Below are 21814 nucleotides of genomic sequence, written 5' to 3'. Positions count from 1 at the left end.
CCACTTGGGGTAGGATACTAAAGCGCATGCACTCTGTTGCTCATGTTTTCAGCTGCCCGCGGAAGAAGAGGCTGCTGCCTTGAAACGCGTTTGGGAAGAATAAAGAGACTTTAACTCAGTATGCAGAAGCTGGTTTTCCTGTAAACTAACCGGAATGGTAATTGGCAGTTGAGTGCGACCGTGAAGCTTTTGGGCCTTTGAAATAAAAAGAATACCCAAATAAATACATATTTAAGGCCTTGAAACCAATAACCAGAACAGAAAATAACACCTTTTCACCTGAGAGAGAAACTCCTCGGTCCTGTTCGTAAACACTGGACGTGTGTATACATAAATCGGTAATGGATTTCTGCTGTGGACAGTGGAAACCCTTATTGCTTCCTGAACTCGGTGCCTTGAGTAAAGAGCTCCATTTGGTGAAGATTTTAGAGCTGTTCCCAGGTAAATGCTGGGGTAGAGTGCAGTGCTTTCCTTCCAGAGCCAGTCAAGTTCATCATTTCTTTTTTTTTCGACATCCGAGCAACTTCCTGTATAATTGTTAGGGTATTGTTTAAAGTTATAGTTGTAACATTCAGGAAACGAGTAAAATCCCCAGGCCATAGCTGGCCTTTGTACCTTCCCCAGTGATAACGTTCCCTGCATAATACTCTTTGCTGCAGTCTCAAATGCCTTTTTAGCAATTGGATTTGCTTTTTGGGATGTAAGTTTGCGACTTTCTCTAAGGACAAGCTCAATTGATTTATTTTGGTACACACGCTTGAGTCCCCAGTTCCGAACCCATAATGGCCGCCATTCTTCCCAGTCAATCACTGCAAATCCGCTCTGTTTTATGTCTGGCATATAAAATGTGATGTCGTCTGTAGTTTTCTTGAGATGGTGAGATAAGTGGTTTAGCTGAGGTAGCCCTCCATTGATATATTCACCAGTGGTCTCATCAATATAGGGATAAGAGCCCAGCCGGTTTTTGTAGAACAGGGCCAATGTCTGGTTGATGGCGGTTCTCATTGGACTGGTCACGAACTGGAACAATTGCAGACTCAGGTTGGTTTTGTGAAGTTTAATGCATCGTTCTGTTGGGGCATTCCAGATGGTAATGAAGGGAGACTTCTCTACCGCAGGAGGAGCTCTCAGAGTTGATGACTTGTTAGATGAAACCAGATTGACAAAACACAGGTAGACCCAGATTACTCTGTGTAAAATGTCATTTGGCATTATGACGAAGAGTTTCATAGTGGACTTCTCTGTAGAATAAATACTTCTCGTCACGCCAAGGGAAATACGCTGTTTCACCTGGTGAAGAACAATAAAATTGATACAGTTATTGAAATGGGACAGATACAACCTGAGTCCGCTTACATTTTAAATATTATTAATGTCTCAATGATCTGTCATTGTGCTCCCTTTCTAGACAATCATTGAATATCCATACTAGTAATTATGTTTTTGGGTGGGTGCATTTATAGCGAACGGCTCAATGTGGTCTTCAACTCTGACAACTGCACAGTGTTTGCATTTGTATTTTTTTATTATAAACTTTTATATTAAAAAGGTATTGAGGGGAAATGTACAAATGTTTTGTGATGTGATCGCATCACGCAGCTCAACAAAGTGTAGTGTCTATTTAATATATGTTAGAAAGGTCCATATGCGGTCTTCTCCATACTACGCCCTGATTCCTCACCTGAAGAGGTGCGACCCACTCGCAAAGAGCCTGAGGACCCCCCCACCCACTGCTGTAGAGGAAGCTGATGATCCAGAGCAGGAGACTTTTGCAACGTTTAAGGCCTGACCTGGAAAGAGGACCTCCAGCCCTGCCCTAATCGCGGGGATTGACACCAAGCCCCTGCTGTCCGGTATCGCCCCTAAGGACTCTGGTTATTGTAGTTAAGTGTTCCGCGGTGCATCGTCTTTCGATCTTCTGCTATCTTCGCTGTCTTCGCCATCCCTGGACACGTGTTTCAGGGTATCACCCCTCGTCAGCAGGGATAGGCCGTGTTCTGGGGTTGCCGATGGCTGCCAAATATATGCCAGGTTTAGTACCACTCAGGCGCATAGGTACGGGATCCCAGGCTCGTCAGCCCGCGGCTCAAGGGAGCTTAAAGTTACAAAAGGAGGGTGGGGTCGCACACTACTCACACACCGGCGGTATCGCCCCTAAGGACTCTGGTTAATGTAGTTAAGTGTTCCGCGATGCATCCCAGAACACGGCCTATCCCTGCTGACGAGGGGTGATACCCCGAAACACGTGTCCAGGGATGGCGAAGACAGCGAAGATGGCAGAGAATCGAAAGAAGATGCATCGCGGAACACGTAACTACATTAACCATAGTCCTTAGGGGCGATACCGCCGGTGTGTGAGTAGTGTGCGACCCCACCCCCATTTGAAGTGTTTTGAGAAGGTTGTGAGGGGTTGGTTGTGAAGGAAATGAGATTGTTGTTTTGCATGTTCAGGACCATCGCATGGGTCTTGATAGACAGCTGACATGGAGATTGCAAAAAGGTCTCAGATCAGTAATACACACAACATTTACTCACCCCACCCATGTTGACTCCGTTAGCTAATCAGGCCCTCATGTTCCTGACATGGAATATGAACTGTCTCGGTGGCAGAATTAAACAAGGGTTGGTCTCATGCCACATCAAATGCTTACACCAGGATGTAGTGATGCTTCAGAAAACACATCTGCACTGAATTATATTTTAGTCCCAGTGGGGAAGTTGGGAGAGGTTGGCAGGGCTGAGTGCCTTGCCAGGGGACTGTCTGACCACTCGCCATTATAGATACAGCTGGAGCGTAGGACCTGGGAATCGCAGCCATAACGGATACTCAACGCTTGGGACTTGCAAACGGGAGCCATTGTGCGAGGCATCAGCACAAACACCAAGGCCTTTTTCAAAGAGAATGAGGGTATGGTTGGGTCTGGGGCCACGCTGCAGTAGGCATATAAAACAGTGCTGAGATATAGGGTGCAAAACCCTCCAGCATGAGAAAAAAAGCAGGACAATGAAAGCCTGGAGCAATTGGTACACCAAGTACTGATGGTCGAGGAATAGGTGCTGTGAATCCTGATCCCTTACTCTCCCGAAAGATGGATGCACTATGACAGGAATATGAAGACCTGGCATTAGATGCTGCAAAGGCTCAAGCCCTAGCCACTCTTCACCCGGTATATGAGGCTGGCGGCAAAACTGGGAAGCTGTTAGCCTGGCTGAGCAAAAAAAAGATAGAAGCTAGATCGGTACAATCCGTAACAAATGCTCAGGGTCTGACACACTCCACCGACGAGCAGATAGCCATATACTACAAGGAGATCTACGAGGCCAAACCCCTTAGTAACTACTGGCCGAGTTCTATAATTGGTGCACTAATTTACAGCCCCCCCCCCCACTCGCTGAATCTTTTCCAGGATGCCTACAAAGAAGAGGGTCCATTAGGTCTACACCTGGCCACAATAGTAACAATACATCAAGAGGGTAAGCCAAGGGAAAGGTGTGAATCCTACCATCTGATCTCCCTATTAAATATGGAGGTGAAGATCCTGGCCACAAGACATTTGTGTGTCATAACAATGTTAGTCCACTGCAAGCAATTAGGATTCATACCCGGAAGGACGACACGGACGACCCAATGGAATCTTTGCAATAGCCATAACTGGATGATGGTGGTCAAAGACCGAGAACCTTCCCATGTATTTCTGTCCCTAGACGCACAGAAAGCATTTGATGGAGGTCATTGGCCATTCCTGGACTCCACTTTGATCAAGTTTGAACTAGGATCAAAGTATAGAAGATGGGTGGTATTGCTATACAATTCCCTTAGGGCGACTGTGGGAGTGAATGGAAGAACCTCCAGAGACTTTCCCATTGATTGTGGGACTAGACAGAATGCTGTTTGTGCTGATTTTGAAGACCTTGACCTGCCAGATCAGACATCATCCATGAATACAGGCCTTCAGGGTCACTGAAGGCCTTTATTTTTGAGGAGAAAATATTCCTGTAGGCAAATGACATTCTCCTGTTTGTAACGGTACCCGACACCACAATCCCACCCTTTTTCAGACGATTGATACATATGGACGACACTCAGGATACAAGGTTAATTGGCACAAATTGATGGTGTAAAGCCTCGGTCCGATGCTAGAGGCCTTAGAGTGATGGTAAATGGATTTACGTACTTGGGCATATTCCGCACGACACATAAGAGACTGTGTCGCCAACACAATATCCAACAAATACTGACTAAATTGAAAGACGATGCAGAGAGAAGGAGGGCCCTGCCGCTTATGATAATGGGCTGTGCAGTCATGTTCAAAATGATTACCTTCCTCCAGTTCCTATACACACTACAGACCACCTACCACCCTCTCCCACAAACAATATTTCAAGAGATAGATGCCGATCTGTGTTCGCTGTTGTGGCTCTGGAGACACCCACGTATTGCACTAGGCCAACTGCAGCATAATCCATATAACGGGAGGTAAGCATTGCCGGATGAAGAAGTCTATTACTAGGCAGAGCATTTAACCCCCGGCAATAATTGGCTACACGTAGAGGGGGCCACCCCACTTACCGGCTGGAGTGGGAAATGGTGGCGCCTCGCACATTCCTCCACTATCTCTATGGGGACAAGGGGTTTCGTGGGCTGCATCCAGCCACATAGACCACTATTGAGGCATGGGGGAGGGTGTCTACAACACTGGGGTGGGGTCATAGCATTACCAAGGTGACGCTGTTGTTGAAAGGGAATTGGCTCAGGGAACTGGGTAAACTGCCTGGATTTGGATGGCGGGACACACCTGGGATCGCGACCATTGGGGATATTATAGACAAGTGCACTCCTAAATCCTTTTCTGCCCTTTGTGCTGACTTTACGCTTCATGCATCCCAATTTCTCAAATATGCCCGGCTATGCCACAGTTAGCTAGTGGAGGGTCTGAGTGGGAAAGACCTGCCTGAATACGCAACATTAGAGGGAAGGCTATTGCATGAACAACTCACATTTAAGGCAGTATCACTTACATACAAAACTCCTGGTAACGTTGGAGGGTGTCATGGGAGAGATGAAGGACATTGATTGGGGGGCTGCTCTGTTGCCTCCCAGGGAGGTGGCAATCAAGGCTGGTCTGCCCCTTATTCAGTTCAGAATCCCCCATCAGGTATATTATGACCAGGCTAGACTACATAGAATTGGGTAGGCTGAAAATCCGAGCTGTCTGAGATGTAGACTTGAACTGGGGGACTTCCATTACATGATTTGAGATTACCCCATCATACTGGCTTACTGGGAAGAGATTTTCCAGGAACTAAACTCAGTGTTTTAGATCTCCCTCCCCTGGACCCAAAATGTATTCTATCAGGGAATCTGAGCGAAGTGGATAGCCCCAGACCGTAGTTAATATTCAGTGCCCTAGGCCTAGTGTTCACAAAGAAGGATATAGCACGACACTGGGTGCTCCGGCCTCACAAACACGACATGAATAGAAGAGAGGAATGCACAAATGCATAACAGCAGAAAGAGTTATGTACAGGAGTAGAGGCTGCAAACAGAGAACAAGTGCTGATACCCCAACCAAATAGCAAAAAATGGGCAATACCTCAAAATATAAAGATATTCACCCATAGAACAGTTCCTATCATATTTATTTATTTATCACCATTACTTTTTTTTAAAAGAGATAGAATTTAAAATTAGATAATTTTTTTTTGAAGAACACATATTTACAAACAATAATGTATAGACTACATCAATAATCATAAGACAAAAAACAAAAAAACAACCCAAAATGTATGAGAAAGTCCACACTATACAAAAATCAAACTAACAAAAAAATCGGAAAAATACAACATTCACATAACAATATAAAGCTACTGAAAAAACATAACACAATGCAAAACAATGCAGAATGAAAATACAATACATATATCACAAATAAGACAACAAGAGTGAAAAGTACCGACGCACGTTTCCAAAATATCACTGCTTCAATCTTCCTTCATCAGGGCGTAACCTTCATAATTTTTAATTTCTAAGTGGCCAGAAGGTCATGGGCGGATTTTGCGGATCCACGATTCGCGGATTTGCGTATTCACGGATCGTGGATGCGCAAAATCCGCGGATTTTGCGGATTTACGGATCCGCGGATTTGGGGCGGGGCTTCCATGCGAGTGCACATGCCTCTTGTGCGTATAAAAGGTCAGAGACCGATCAGAGCAGCAGATGAAGATACAGAAGCTCCTGGCCACAGGAACAGCACGAGGATTGCGCTCGTGAAAGTCAAGGATGCAAAGGCCTCTGTCCAGCATCACAGCTGATTTTCGATGGTATATTTGGGAAGAAGGCACATCTGCCCAGCCTTGACAACGCTCACGATTGTTTTTTGGGCCGATGAATGAGTCACTGAATTTAAGCTTCAACTATGGCACATGCTTAATTGATATCTGTAAGTGCTTCCGGTTGAGGTTTAATTTTTGTGCCAGGACCATCGTGCCAGAATGAACCCTGCCCTTCATATTTATTCAAGAAGACGCCACCGTCTTGTGCCATACCTCTACTCAACTGGAGTACTTTATACTGGATAATCAGTAAGTGCTACCTCGTTGGGTAAATGTATAGTGCTTTTACTACACTACAGCTGCCTAAAGTGCCAGAGAGTTGTCTACAGCGACCAGGTGTGTGGTACTATGCAATCGCGCCGAAGGGCGCAGGGGTCCCTTGAGTGAGCTATCATAGTGGGTAAATGGCGGGAAGACGGTGCACACCGCGTGTGTGTGGGCGGGGCCAAACGGACGGGGCTTCCATGCGAGTGCACATGCCTCTTGTGTGTATAAAAGGTCAGAGACCGATCAGAGCAGCAGATGATGATACAGAAGCTCCTGGCCACAGGAACAGCACGAGGATTGCGCTCGTGAAAGTCAAGGATGCAAAGGCCTCTGTCCAGCATCACAGCTGATTTTCGATGGTATATTTGGGAAGAAGGCACACCTGCTTGGCCTGTTGTAACTATTTTACGATGGCGCCGGCAAGCTGCCAGCGCCATCCTAAAATAGTTACTAAATTAGCTTCAACAGGAAGCTCTAATAGATAAAATAAAGCAGGTGCTCGAGCACCTGCTTTATTTTATCTATTAGAGCTTCCTGTTGAAGCTAACTTAGTAACTATTTTAGGATGGCGCTGGCAGCTTGCCGGCGCCATCGTAAAATAGTTACAAAAGGCCAACAAGGCTTGAACTTTTGCCCCCGGAATCCGCCGCTCGCGGATTTGCGAATTCGCGGTAAATTCGCGGGAGTTCGCAGATCGCGAATTTACCGAAAATTCGCAAAATCCGCGAGCGTAACGGATTTTACGCTCATGCTTACCATCAACCATAAAGATACATAATATACATGTACAGTGTGAAAGCAGGGCTGAACGAACTGTCTCAACAGCCAATGTAGGATAAGAATAAAGAAGTTTATTTTGAAAGGAAGTCTATCTACACTTAGGTCGACTTCAGAGACTGGATTTTATTAGCTTAAGGATCCACAAAGCCTGAGATAAGCACCGAATATGGCATATGTTGATAATCAAGGAGAGAGTCTACAAGCATTGGGCAATATAATGCAGAGTGGTTAGTCCTATCACTTAAAAATGCATAGAAATGAACTGTTGGTTACTTCCAAAAAGTGCCCAGGGTCCACAAGGTATATAAAAGAGTAAGTCAATGGACCATAACTCCGGACCTCTAGCCGACAAGGAATCGTCAATAGCTCACAAAACGCTTCCGCAGGAACGTAACCAGAGTAGCCACATAACTCGTGCCAACATGAGGAGTAGAGGCTGCTCTGGAATGTTTTGCAGGGGATGGAGCAGTTGGATGAAACACTATGGGCTGGTCCTACTGGACATGGTTAGGCAGACCGCTAGTGTAGGAGAATAGATGCGGCTCCCTTCCCCTGCTATTCAGGGGCTATAATGGCACTTTAACCCCTTCCACGCTTGTGACGGAACCGTTCCGTCACGCCACTCGGGTGGGCTGTGCTGGTGACGGAACGGTTCCATCACGGCCCGCTCGCCGCGTCTGCGTGGCGCGAATACTGCGCCTGCGCTGAGCGTTCTATTGAGCGGGTGGGGCCGTAACGGAACCGTTCCGTCACAAGCACAGCTCACCCGAGGGCCGTGACGGAGCGGTTCCATCACAAGCGAGGGAGCGCCGCGCGGCCCCCCCCTGCCCCTTAGCACTGCGGCGGAATAGCCGCCGCAGTGAAAGGGTTAAATATGTGGCTGGGAGTGGGGTCAATCACATTTGGTAACAGCGGTGTGCAGATGTGGTATATTACAATGCATATCATACTTGTATATACACCAACGGACCATGAGGTCTTGAATGTTGCTGTCCATTGTATGTGAAACGACTGTTGTGTTTTTATAAAACCAAAAATCAATAAATTATTTCCGCCCCCTAAAAAGGTCCAGCGCAAAATTGTGTTACACTGTTAGAGCACCCATGCAACCCTTAGTAAATATACAACTTAGTTACAGTTTCACAGCACAGTGAGATTAGGGGACTTGACATGACATGACATGACATGACACGATTTATTGCTTAAGTATTGATGCTGGGATGAGAACCAAATTTATAGCTGTTGTGGTCATAAATTTAAATGCTACTCCCCACAGCTCACTTTGTACATTTAGAGGTTTCAACACTTTCTCTTTCTCCTTTGCTGAGATTCAATTATCATTACAGAATGTACTGCCCATTTTATTTAGTAGAAAAAGGTTCGGCCAGAATCCCATTATAATTGATATGCGGTCCAACCTCGCTAATCTTACAGGTAGATTGCAGGAATTTTCAAAGCAAAAGCCCGACAACTCCCAGGTACTAGATAAACAATGAAGCAACTGTTCCAAATGCAAGCATGGTGTACATTTTTCTAGAACTCACTGGTTGAAATATACTACCAAACTAACAAATGTGCTAGTCCACTAATGATTTGCTCAAGTTGGTGTGAAAATAATTTAATCATCGGCATAATCGATCTTGCTATGGAATACTCTGTCACTATGGATGCGACCAAGGCTTTTGATCAAGTGTGTTGGGTGTATCTCTGGAAAGAGCAATGGGGTTCGGTCCTGGTTTTCAGTAAACACCTCAGATGATGTATGATGGTGCTTTGGCCAAGATTCTTTTAAATGGCACATTACCTCCCTATTTCAACATATCACAGCAGGGCTACCCTATTTCACCCCTTTTGTTCAATATATATATCTTTTCTTGTTTAAGCAAGTTTTTATTCAAATTGTACATGGGCGGAGTTCTGCTATGCAGAACTCTGTCAGGTGAATAAAATGCTCTGCCCCGCTAAGCGGAGGTCAGCAAACGGCGGAGTGCATTTGGTCACGCTGTTCATGTTGATGTTCAGCACCAGGTATTTGTGCCATGCTGTACAATCAGCGCAAACAGCACCATGTGCAGCACAAGTGGGTGCTACTTCTTTTCTGCCTCTCAAGTCGATTTTCTACTTGAGCTACAGCTTTCTCAATGCAAATGGAAGGTTTCTCAACGCAAGCAGGCATGACCGGCCATGACCTCCCAGATTGAGAAATCTTGCCGGGGGGTTGATTGTCCTTGTTCGCCAATTTGACTGTACACGGGGCTGAGTTTTTTGGAACTCTGCTTGCTTCACGGATCACAGATGGAGCGGAGTTCACTGATCTAATTATCACCTCCTTTTCTTTGGTTGTGCCATTGAGATAACTTGGAAGTCATTGCTCTCCCACACATCAAAGTTACAAGACTTTAGCCAATGATCTTGTGAAGTGGTGAACAATAGGATTGTATGGTAGAATTCAACTTGGTTTGCAAATTGAGTCTCTAAAGACTTGCATGCTGTACAGTTTTCTATAGGGTACTCATTAAACGCTTAAAGGTGCACTTTTCTGATGCTTTACGTTCATATTTTTCATAAAATCCTTGAATTCTTTAGTGTTGCACCACTGGCCATTATCAGACTTCAAAATGGCTGGAATGCCTCGTGTTGCTCACGTGCACTTTGGTTTTCTATTGTTTAAGTCAAAGTAAAGGAGGCAATTCATGATATTTCTCTGCATCAGAATCAATTTGAAACACTAGATCCAAGATGGCGTTTGCGGGATGGGTGCGAGAGTGAGGAGCTCCGAGTCGCTCCCCTTTCCCTGTCGTTTACAGCAGTGGCGTATGACCAAATTTCAGCAGGGTGGCTGTGAGACCCTTTTTTTGTGACCGGGGGGCTCCTCATGCCAAGGGCCCCCAGAGAAAGAAGGATGAGAGGAGGGGAGCAGGGTCTGGTAGCGGGACGCAAGTGGGTACCGGACCACGGCAACAGTTTGGCAGCCGTATACGGAGCACCTGGGTCTGGAGCTCCGTGCTGGATTTTCTCGAGTAAGGACGGCTCGCCAAACACCACCGTGTGGAGAGAGGAGCCTGCTGCAAGGGAGCTGTCGATACTAGCGAGCAGCTGGTGAAGTGAATGGTGCTGGACAGACTGTTGCCAGTTTATTTTCCATGCTCCGGATACAGTAGCCTGTGAGGCATTCTGGTGAGTGTGTGGAGCTAGCAAAAAAAAACCTCAAGGATCTTTTTTTCTTTTTTTGCGGGCAGTAGGACTGGTTGGGACAAAGTGCATGGATGCTGGCAGACTTTGTGAGTAGGGGACGCGCTTACCTGTGCCACAATATGGTTTTCTTTGCAGCTGTGAGGGGAGCAGCTTTCTCCTGGAGGCATCGCGGAGGGACGTTCCGATGCCGCTCGCAGTGGTTGTTTGTTTGTGGATTACCTGGGACATTGTGCTTCTCACTGGGGTCACAGTGAGGGACTTTGTAGCCTCTGGAGTCAGGATTCAAGGTGCGGGACTGCGGGACTGAGGGACTGCGAGGACCAGCAGCCGTAGTGTCTCATTACTGGCTGTAGCTGGGGACTCTTCCCGTCCACTTCCTGCCTGCATTTAGCTACGTACACTTCCGCGTGTCGCGGGCGGGCCTGTTTTAGCCCGTAAAAGACTAGACCGGGCCACCCCTCTAACGCCTGCTATATATCACGTACTTATTCCCTTGTTTTATTGCAAGCACTCTTTTGTCAGAAGGCCTTTTCAGTAATAGTATGGCTGCACGTGAGACGAGGAACAAAATCCTGACTGCTAGGGGTCACCTAACTGGGACTTTGGATAATTTTATAACTAGAGCGAATATTGTTATTGATCAAGGAATAACTTTGATGGAGCGCCGGGTGTTGCAAGATCTGGCCCTGGCCAGACGCTCCTCAGTGGGTCATTTTGCCGACGCCCGGACACCCGAGCGCAACAGTCACGCTAATATATCCCCTGTCCTAGTAACCATACATACTCCACCGGTCTCCCAGGAGAATGAGCGCATGTCACCTACTGTTTGTTCAGAAATGTCAGAAATTTTGACCACTACTGTCATTCCAATCCCGGCTAATTCGCCTCTGAAATCACCCACCCGTCACCCCTGGGAAGGTCAAGATGGCGCCAAACCCAAGAGAAAGCGCGCTGCCATGTCTACTGCAGGTGGAAGGAAGTCTAAACGTGCTAAAGGGCTGGGTGATAGTGCTACAACATCTAAAGGAAAGGGGTCCAAAACTGTGAATGATATGACTTGTCAAGGGCCATCGTCAACGATCGTATTGGGCCCAGGGCCAACTATTTCGGATGTGGCTCAGCCTAGCGGAAGTATAATGTTGGCCGAAGACTCTCTCCTTGCTAAATTGGGTGATCTACTGAGATCTTCACTTGGACCGATAGAAGATAGACTTGGGCGCATTGAATTCCAGCTTTCCCAGCTGGAACTGGTTACACGGGGCAATAGGGACATGACGAAGTCAAACGGCTCATGCTTGGGCGATGTTCAAACGACTTCTGTATGTGATGGCTCTGGAATACATAATCTCCCTCTCTCTGTTTTGCCGTCCGTCATGGACCTTAATAAACCATCCACGTCACAAATTGCTGATGCCCGGCGCATAAATTCAGAGAATCGGAGTAGGAGTACTTCTGCTACTGCAGGGAAATTAAAAGAGAGTGGTCAGTCTGTAACTGTAGCAGAACTTCAGAGGGCACCTAGAATTGATATACCACCTGAAACTAGTCCATATGTGGTAGTACTGGCAGGAATTACGGAAATTAGTAACCCAGGCCAGGAATCGTTTACCTCCTTAAAAAACAAAGTGACTCACTGGCTAAATCATAATAGACCACTACCCTCTTATGTCACTGGTGAAATATTGATGGTACGTAGGCTCTCTTGGGTGGGTCACAGCACTAAAACTATCACATGGGACTGTGTTCTGGTCAATTTTAGGGATCCCCGTACCGTGGAGCATATTTGTAATTGGAGCCATAATATCACTGGGACAGCCATTCAATGCTATCCCCTGTCCTTTTTTTATCCGCCATCAGACTTGTCAGATCACACAGCTGACTGGTCCTTAGTAACGCATCGACGTGGGGGAGAGGGGGAAAGGGGTAGCAATGGGCGTCCAATCACCCAGAGTCTTCTAACCACCTATAACAGGTTCAGCAGTCTGGAAATGGTGGACTGACTACTGTATAGTAAGTCGGACACTGTGTGTACTACCCAATCTAGGAACCCTGCTGAATGTAGTGGAGTTGTGGAGTCACGCATTGGTGGTTCACCTGGTCCCTTCATAGATTCTGATACCCATGTTCATGGGCCTAACGGGGAATTAGTTACTGATGGACTGGGGAGCACCGTCCTGCCCTATAGTGCCCTTTCCCAATGCAGCCCCTGGGGATGGAGAACAGCAGAGCAGTGTTGGCCCCTTAAACTCGGCCGTAATACTGAAGACGTTGACAATCCTATTGTGGAATGTGGCGGGTCTATCGCGCAATTTAAACTGTACAGAGTGGGGTTCCTTGGTGGACCAAAAGGATATTTGTCTCTTTCAGGAGACTTGGGCTAGGGACAAACACTCTAGAGTGGGATTCGCCACATTCCATGTACCTGCCAGGTGGGGAGGGAAGGGGCGACCATCAGCCGGCCTTGCCATTTGGGTAGCTACTCACCTGGGTTGCACGGCAGAAATTAGGGCCACACATTCTGAAGATCTACAGTGCATACTGTTGAAGTGGCCAAACTCTTTTAAACTAGCTATTGTGAATGTATACTCATGACCAGTCAGTTTGGCTTCTGAATCGGTTACCATCGCTGACTTATTCACTTTTCTGAGTACATTGCCCAATGATTGCCATCTTTTGCTGGCGGGAGACATGAATTGCCACTTTGAGCCACTCCTAGGAATGAGTGAGGGTGCACTTATGGGCGAAGATGACTACTGGGCTATTCCATCTTGTCAATCACCATGCCCCAAGTCATGGTCCCCCCTGGCGATCCAGATCACGGCCCTTACTCTAAACAATTCTCAAAGGGCGTGTAACGGGCGTACTCTGTCCGATACTCCATCAGCGTGCACTTATAATAAAATGGGTCATGAATCTCGCCTTGACTACATTATGGTGGAAACAAGGATGTGGTCAAAGGTTATTGATTTCAGAGTAATCCCCAGAGCCGATAGCGACCACAATGCTCTATGCCTAGAGATGGTCTTCCCAGGACCAAAGGATATTCTCTCCCCAGAAAAACATGATGTGGTTAAAGGGATGACACTTTCAAACAACAGACGCAGGGTAAAGTAGGGCAAAATAGTAGAATCCCAAGAAGAACTGGTGAAATTGTATAGTTTGGCTTTCCCTCGACTTCTGGAGGTTGATACCGTAATTATTCAACCCACACCTACAGATTTTAATGGAAAATTAGGGCACTTGGGCTGAGATCTTTAATCCCCAGGTTCCCATTAGGAAGAGGAGAACACTAGTCTCATCTTGGTATAACTCAGCCTGTGGAAAGCCCAAGTCTGAGTTGATTGCGGCCGTTAAGTCTGGGACCAATAAATCCAAAATTCGGGAATTAAGACTGCAGTACAAAGGAGTAATGGCTCATGCTAAGAGTGAGTGGGACCTAGATAGGTGGTCTAACTTAACCACTGCCTTGGAATCAAGGGATGCACGTAGATTCTGGTCATTGGTTAATACGGGTTTGGGAGAACAAAATTCTGCCATAGAACCTAATATTGATGCATCAGTGTGGGAATCTCACTTTAAAGCCTTATATTCAGATGAATCTGCCGAGGATAATATGACGAAAAACCAAAGGAAATGATGGACGGAGTGTTGACAATACAAGCACTCACCCCCAGTCAACTGATCTGGGTTTAATCCATCACCGTTCTTTAGCCCACCCTGCCACCCCAGTTCAGACATGGCCATATGCAAATCAGCCTTGACCCTATGCCTCATGGGAACAGTCCAGCCCGAACTGCCAAGACATGTCTTTCCTGGACCGGAATCAAGCATCCAAGGACCGGTTTCTGGCTATCAGCCGTCATCAGCCTGGATAGCTTGACTCCAGTGGTGTGGAGAGCATGGGACTCACGTCTGAGCATACCCATCCCACTCGGGGTGACAAATGCAAAAACAACAATTGATGGACAGAATGCAGAACAATGTCATACACTCACCCCAGTACAGAGATCTGGGCCTAAATCCATCGTTTTTTTGCACTCCACACCACCCCAGGTCAGACATGGCCATATGCAAATCAGCCTTGACCCTGTGCCTCATGGGAACAGTCCAGCCCGAACTGCCAAGCCATGCCTTCCCTGGACCGGAAACAAGCTACCGAGGATAATATGACGGCACTTTTATCTTTAAATACGCAGCATGAGGGCTTAGAGTTCACCCTGACGGAAGTCTCTATTGCATTGGGAAATCTTGCAGTGGTAAGGCCCTGGGACTTGATAAACTACCATGGGACCTATTCAGGCATCAACCAGAGATCTGGGCCCCCTACCTGCCTATTGTTTTTAACGCAATTTTGGGAGGAATGGAGGTTCCTGGTACTTGGCTGGGAGCAGAGATAGTACCAATCTACAAGAAGGGTTCTCCTCTGCTCCCAGCCAACTACAGGCCCATTAGTCTCATTGACGTCCCGCAAAAATGTTTTGTGCGGCTTGTCCTGGACCATTTGTGGGCATGGATGGAGGAACATGAAGTTTTAAGTCCCTTTCAGGCGGGGTTCAGGAGGAACACATCCACCATGGACCAGATCTTTCTCTTGATTCTCCTGTATTGGAAAACGGCAAAGATTGAGGGTGGCAGCCTCTACATGGTGTTTGTGGACCTCCGATCCGTGTTTGATTTAGTGCCACAGGGGAAACTGTGGGGTGTCCTCCAGGACTTGGGTGTACCGTCTCAGATATTGAATGTGCTGGTGAGGCTACACCAGGGGAACTTTGCCCAGTTTGGATGCAGGAGGAATGGGGCATTGTCTCCTAGGTTCCCAGTTGCCAGAGGGGTGAGACAGGGTTGTGTTTTGACACCGACCCTGTTTTGCCTCTACGTTAATGGTGTAATTTCACTCTTGGATAACGTCCCCAATAACGATGCACCAAGGTTGGCAGGCAGGAGGGTTCCGGCGATCATGTTTGCCGACGATACTCTCCTGCTCTCTAAATCCCCGCTGGGGATCCATCGGATATTGAATGGTTTTGGGGACTTTTGTCGATCCCGTGGTCTCGAGATAAATGTCGAAAAAACAAAATTCATGCTATTTAACCCCTCAGTACCTACACGACCTAATCCGATCCTGGCCACCGTGAGGTTGGAAAGGGTCACTACATTCCAATATCTGGGGGTAACACTTCATGAAAATCTCTCTTGGGGACCCCAACAGGTGAAATTCCAATTGAAACTGTCACAGTTGGTGGGTGGTATCTCTAAAGTATCAAATACATCGACATTTAAGCCAGTGAGCCCAGCCTTGGAGATTTACAAGACACAAGCAAGGGCTGCAGCTCTTTATGGTGGAGAGTTGTGGGGTCACTGTGGCGGGGGAGAAATTGCCAAGATAGAAACTAAGTTCATAAGATGGCTGCTGAAACTCCCCCAAAGTACCCCGTTTCTCCCACTAAGGCTAGACTTGGGACTGACACCCATAGAAGATGAGCTAGCACTTAAGCCGCTCAGGTTTTGGCATAGGATATGGGCAACTACAGACCCGCTAAATTACAGGGAAGAGTTAAAGCAGATATTAAGCTTTAATTGCACAGGCAAAATTCCATGGCTGGCGTTTATAAAGTGCAAATTTCTAAGTTTGGGTCTGTCGGACATCTGGGACGATCCGGAAAGGGGCTGCCTCGAGGTATCGCGTAAGTCCTTTACCAGGATTTTCAAGGAGAAAAAATTGAACTCCATTGTCTGTGCCTCCAATTTGGGCACATTGACTAATTTGTATTTAGCCTTCAAAAATTCTTATTTGTTTGAGGATTTTATGGACATTGTCTTCCCGATTTTAGCGAGGAAGCTTTTTATCCAATGGAGATATGGTTCCTTACCACTGAAAGCTTTTACTAGCAAATGGTCAGCCTCCACCAACAAATCCCGTCCCGGATGTAGCTGCGACATAGAGGACGAGCTTTATGTGCTCTTCTTCTGTCCAGCCTACACTAAATCCAGGAAGTGTTGGCTGGTACCGCTATGTAGAAATCTAGGTTTTAAAAATTGTCTGTATGCTTTTAGAATTTTAAAAACCGACACATCAAGCATAATTGTATTTGCACTTTCTAAGTATTTGTTAGCTATGTGGTCCAAGCGGTGCCAATTCATTGATATTGAATGCTAAAGTTTTAAATACTTGGATGTTCATTTTTATTTGCAAATTACGCTTATTTTGTGTATAATGAATTCTATGGTGTCCTTTTATGATTATACAAACGAACTCCTTTTACTATGCATTATTCTGCACTCTTTGATGGCATGAAATGGCCGAAATAAAGAATTTTTGATTGATTGATTGATATTTCTCTTCAGGCATTATATTTATTGATGCACCAATGCCGATGATGAAAGGTATCGAGCAGTCATTTATTTTTACTGTTATTTTCGGAAACTGTTTGTATGACTTTGATGCTTTGACATGTCGACTTTTTTTGACTGACATTTTTGCCCACATGCGGCCAGTCCGACATGCACTCTTTTCTCCTAGGCAAACACTAAAATGCCGCAACCATCTTCCTCACTTGCACTAGATACTGAGGCATACAAACTGTTTGAAGAAGATTTCGATGATAGACGACTTTGATCAGTCTCAATTTGACTCAATTGATGTTGTTGCTTTGCCTTGTGGGATGGTGTCAAACGTTGGATCTGAAATGTTTGGGTGGACATTTTGTCCTTTTCCTTCACTTTACAAACTGTCATAAAATTGCTCTTTTTGTCCAAGCCTTTACATATCTGTACAATGGCAGGACATTTGCCTTCATGTGGAAACGAAAATCCACATCTAAAACTTAACTTCTTTTTATTTGTAGACAGCAATTTGTCTCTTTCAATCTTTTGTCTTTTGTTTTTATTTATTTTTTATGCTTATGGTTGATTCACTTTGGGCACCTTCATGTCAGTGACTTGAGTTCACCACACTCTTCAGCTTTGGCAGCTATCAACACTCGCTCCAGACTAAGATTTTCTCTCAGCATTTGTCATCTGAATAAACCTAACAAGCATCCATCAATAACAGTAAGTCGCATAGCTTCCTCATAATTAAAGTCATCAAACTTACAGTGTTTGATGAGCGTCTCATGTCTCTCCTCAAATTCATAAATAGTTTTACCAACTCTTTGGCCTTCTTGACTGAAAATATATCTTTCATTATCCACATTTGATACTGGATTGAATTGTAGATTTAGTGTTTCTTTATTCTGACAATGTTTAAAAGTTTTGTCTGTTCCCAGCATTTTCTTTATCACTTCTTATGCACCATCACCAGCAAGATTTCTGAGATATTTGATAATCTTTTGTTATCAATCTTTTAAAGGGCATCAATGAAATCCTCAAATGTCTCTAACCAGTCAGACCATCTATTGCCAATATTTTGCTTTTTGGCAGTATTGAAATGTGGTGGTGGTTTTAAAAAGGTGGTAGCATAGCAACTAATTATAGGAGTGGCTGAGCTTGAGGGTGGAGCTCATTTTGCTCCTGGTGGTTGTCCATTTGAACCTGTGTCACTTGTTCTATATCTGAGGCTTTGCTATGGACCAGCCTCAGAGTCGTCATGGACAATTGGAGGAGCGCTGACCTTCCCCCCTGGTCTCCATTAGAGCCATTCACTTTCTGGAGACCTCTGGAGTTGCTCTGAGCTGTATCCTGGCAGCTTTGCTGGTGGGCCAATTCAGATATAGGACAGCTCAGTAAGCACAACCCTTGTGCTTCTTCTTGAGTCTCCTTACCCGGTACTTAGGTTGAAAAGCTCCGCTTATTGAGGCTCTGGTAAGTGCAATGACAGTATACTCCTTTCTTGCTGATTCTGTCAGCCCTCACTTCTGCCTGTATCAGTACGTAATCAACTTTTGCAGTATCAGTATTTTGCAGGTAAGGTACAACTTTAACCCTGGGCGTAGTTCACGTAGTAGCGATACGCGTAGCTATGCAAAGTGCACTTCGCACTAGGCGAGATACGTGAACTGCGTAGTGCACTGTGCAAAATGCTGTTCGCACTGATTGCACAGAGCCGGATGCTTGTGCACACTGTGCAATGAGTGCAAACCCGATCTTGCACAGTGCAAGCGGTCGTTTTCTGCCGCTCAAGTAGATTTCTACTCGCGAGGCAGCTTTCTCAACGCGGACTGGTAGTTTCTCATCGCGAGCGGTCGCGTGCATTCACGACCACGCGCAATGAGAAACCTGACCTCCCCGTGTTGAGAATCTCACGCAGAGGTTTATTTTCAATGCTCGCGATCGGCATCTTGATGTTGCTGATCGGGAACAAGGAAAAAGTCATTTCGCTCGCTCGTGGTCACCAACTTGACGTTGAGGAACGCGAGCAAGCAAAAAATTACTGCTACTCTACACGTGTTTGCACTGTGCTATGTGCAATTCGCGTAGTGCGAAGTAGCGCAAACTTCGCAAACTGCGAGCTTAACGTAGTACTTTGCCCAGGGTTATACAACTTTATCTTGCGTGGCAGGGCATTACCTTTATGTATGGCTTGACCAACAGGTCTCGACAATCAATGTCAAAATTCTTTGCAACGCTTCTTTTGCCTTCATAAACTTTACAGCTGCTGGAGTTGCGCTTTGACTCCAAGTGCATGAAGTGCCTACTCTTCGACAGTCACACAAGTGGCATGCATGAGAAGTATGCTTGGACCACGGCAAACTTTCTAGGAGAGCACGGTCGTTCTTTGGGGTACATACCCCCTATTTCGTTGCCATTTGTAGCGTCTTCCCATCCAGGGCACCCACCAATAACCTGCAACACATGGAGCTTAAAATAACACGTCTTTATTCTGCTGCATGTAACTGCAAACTCAATGTTCTAGAACAAGCTTTCATGGCACAGCACTCTGACACCTATGTCACAGCTCTATGAAGTTTGCTAGGCGTCAAAAGGGTTCTGTTCTAAAATATCGCAAGACACTTCACCTCCTTATACGGTATAATTGTTATGGAGGGAGTACAGAATGTATCAGATCCCTGAATATATAATATGTTTTCATACTTCCCAATTGTCTCTTTAGCAACAAAATCCCTGACTCTGGGGATTATGTTTTGTATATCTGTACATACTGTACCTTTTTCTTCTTAGACATCCATTTTACCAGTATTGAAGGAACTCTTTTTCTGGTAATAAAGATTGGAGGTGTAGGACTGAAATCATGTCAACTGCCTGCAGGTGCATTAACCTACCACTCATTATCACGAAGAGCTTTTATTTTTTAAGTAATTAAATATATTTACTTTGATTTGAAAACCAGCAAACCCTTTTTACTCATGTTTTTGGCACATTACCAATAGTTGTGTTATTGCGGGAAGTTGGCTGTATTTCCCTGCTCTTCAGATTGTGTAATGTAAACATTTTCCGTAATTCAAAAACTAACTGTACAACCTACTGTCCAGCAATGTCCAAATAACTTTGTGTTATCCCTATAACCAGTGCTTTAAATGGGCCGGTACTCACCGGTACTGAGTACCAGCACTTCCAAATTTTCGGCGCTTAAGTACCGGAACTTCTCTTTGTCCTAATAGAGTATCTGTACTCATGGGGATATGAGCCAAGCTCAGTGAAATTGGCATTTTCAAAGAGAAGTGCAACACTGAGAAGGAGTGGATCCGTTTACATGAAACACTCTGAACGAGTGCTAATCTCGCTTTACAAAGTGTTAATGTCGCAGCCTTCAGAAGGCATTCATTCAGTGGTGGCAGGAAGTTTGGGAGGGGGCCGACTCACACTGTGATTACTGACACAGTATCAGAGGCGCAACTGGAGCCAGATCTGGGGGGGGGGGGGTGGCTAATCCTCCCAGCAATAGTCAGAGTGGGAGTGGAGACGCAGGGGCTCTAAGAAAGGGGGGAGAAAAAGAAAAAAGCATTGTTAGCAAGCAAATGGTCTTCTAAAGACCTGTGAAGTACTCCGGTGCGGTGCGGCTGTGGGTGTGCCCAGGAGCTGTCTCAGCCCGGGCCGAAAACTCAAACTTCCTGAGCCTGCCTTTCTTTGGTGAATGAAGTAAAGGGATGAAGCCTGAGGAAGGAGCGCAATGAATACCTTAGCGCCTATCTCCGCTGACTTGTTTCATTGCGATGTAAACAGGACAGGTCGCCAGGGACTGAAGGCTGTGCACACACGAGCAGTGGGCGCTTAACCTGTTCAGCTGCTATCACAGTGAGCCACTCCTCAGGCAGAGGAAGGAAGTGGTGAGCAGGTTGATGGAGAGGGCAGGGATTAGCAGGTTGAGAGAGAGGGAGAGACAGGTGTGTACGAGGCGGAGAAGCCAGGCTTTGATTCATCAGGGATAAACAGTGCTTAATTTGTAAAACAATACGTGCCAGGGCCCTGGTCAGGAGGCTACTTCAGCATGCCTATCCCATTGCTCCTGCATGTGCTGCCAAGGACAGCACCAACACAACTACTAACCAACACACTCCTACAAGTGTGACATTTCAGACTACTCAGATCCTGAAAACTGCAAGAATGGCTATGGTGGCAGGTATGAGTAATTTTCTATGTATTTTAAATAAAATATAGAACTGTAGTTGTGCTCATCTCTAAATCAGAAAAACAATGCCACCATGTGACAGACTCCCATAACTCCTGGTGCTGATAGTTAAGTGCCGAGCACTGGAAACCACCAATTAAGCACTGGGGATACATGACATGCTCTTTCTTGTCGGTGATTGACAGATCTACAGTTTATAATTAATTCTTTATGAGGGTGTGCCCGGGCTGCCACACAAGAGGGCGGGGCTGAAGCCCTTTGAGCTCAATGGGTGTTGTGCGCCTGCACAGTGTCCACTTAGGCACTGTGGAGTGCATAGAACTGTACGTGTCTGCTAGCAGACATATTTCGGACGCTCTGGAGCCTCGAGCCCGACCTGTTTGGTTGCTGCCCTGCAGAATTCGCGCCCGTTACCGCTCACGGACTTTCGGCCGCAGGGGACCACATTTCCCATCAGCCCCTGGCCAGCGCAGGATCATCGCGTCATCATCTAGCGCCAGGAGGCGCATAAAGCACCGGGAGGGCCTATGTAGCGCGGGACGCTCTGGAGCCTCGAGCCCGACCTGTTTGGTTGCTGCACTGATATCCTGACCCTCTTTTCTTCCTGGTGGGGGCTCACTGCAGAATTCGCGGCCGTTGCCGCTCACGGACTTTGGCCGCAGGGGACCACATTTCCCATCAGCCCCTGGCCGGCACAGGATCATCGTGTCATCA

At 46.2% G+C, this 21814-nt stretch overlaps 1 protein-coding gene across 1 annotated transcript in view; it reads right to left on the bottom strand.

Annotated features, from left to right (window-relative positions):
• LOC144763898 (hyaluronidase-5-like) overlaps positions 1-10742 on the bottom strand; it is a 396285-nt gene extending 385543 nt beyond the window's left edge. The window contains exons 1-2 of the mRNA XM_078649926.1: positions 10683-10742; positions 280-1290 (exon numbers count right to left, since the gene is read on the bottom strand). Coding sequence (XP_078506052.1) covers positions 280-1290; positions 10683-10742 — 1071 coding nt within the window. The remainder of the gene's footprint in view (positions 1-279; positions 1291-10682) is intronic.
• Positions 10743-21814: the final 11072 nt, after the last annotated feature.

The sequence above is a fragment of the Lissotriton helveticus genome, chromosome 1_1 (assembly GCF_964261635.1).
Source record: "Lissotriton helveticus chromosome 1_1, aLisHel1.1, whole genome shotgun sequence".
Classification (NCBI taxonomy): Eukaryota; Metazoa; Chordata; class Amphibia; order Caudata; family Salamandridae; genus Lissotriton; species Lissotriton helveticus.
This window is presented reverse-complemented; position numbering and strand designations above follow the sequence as displayed.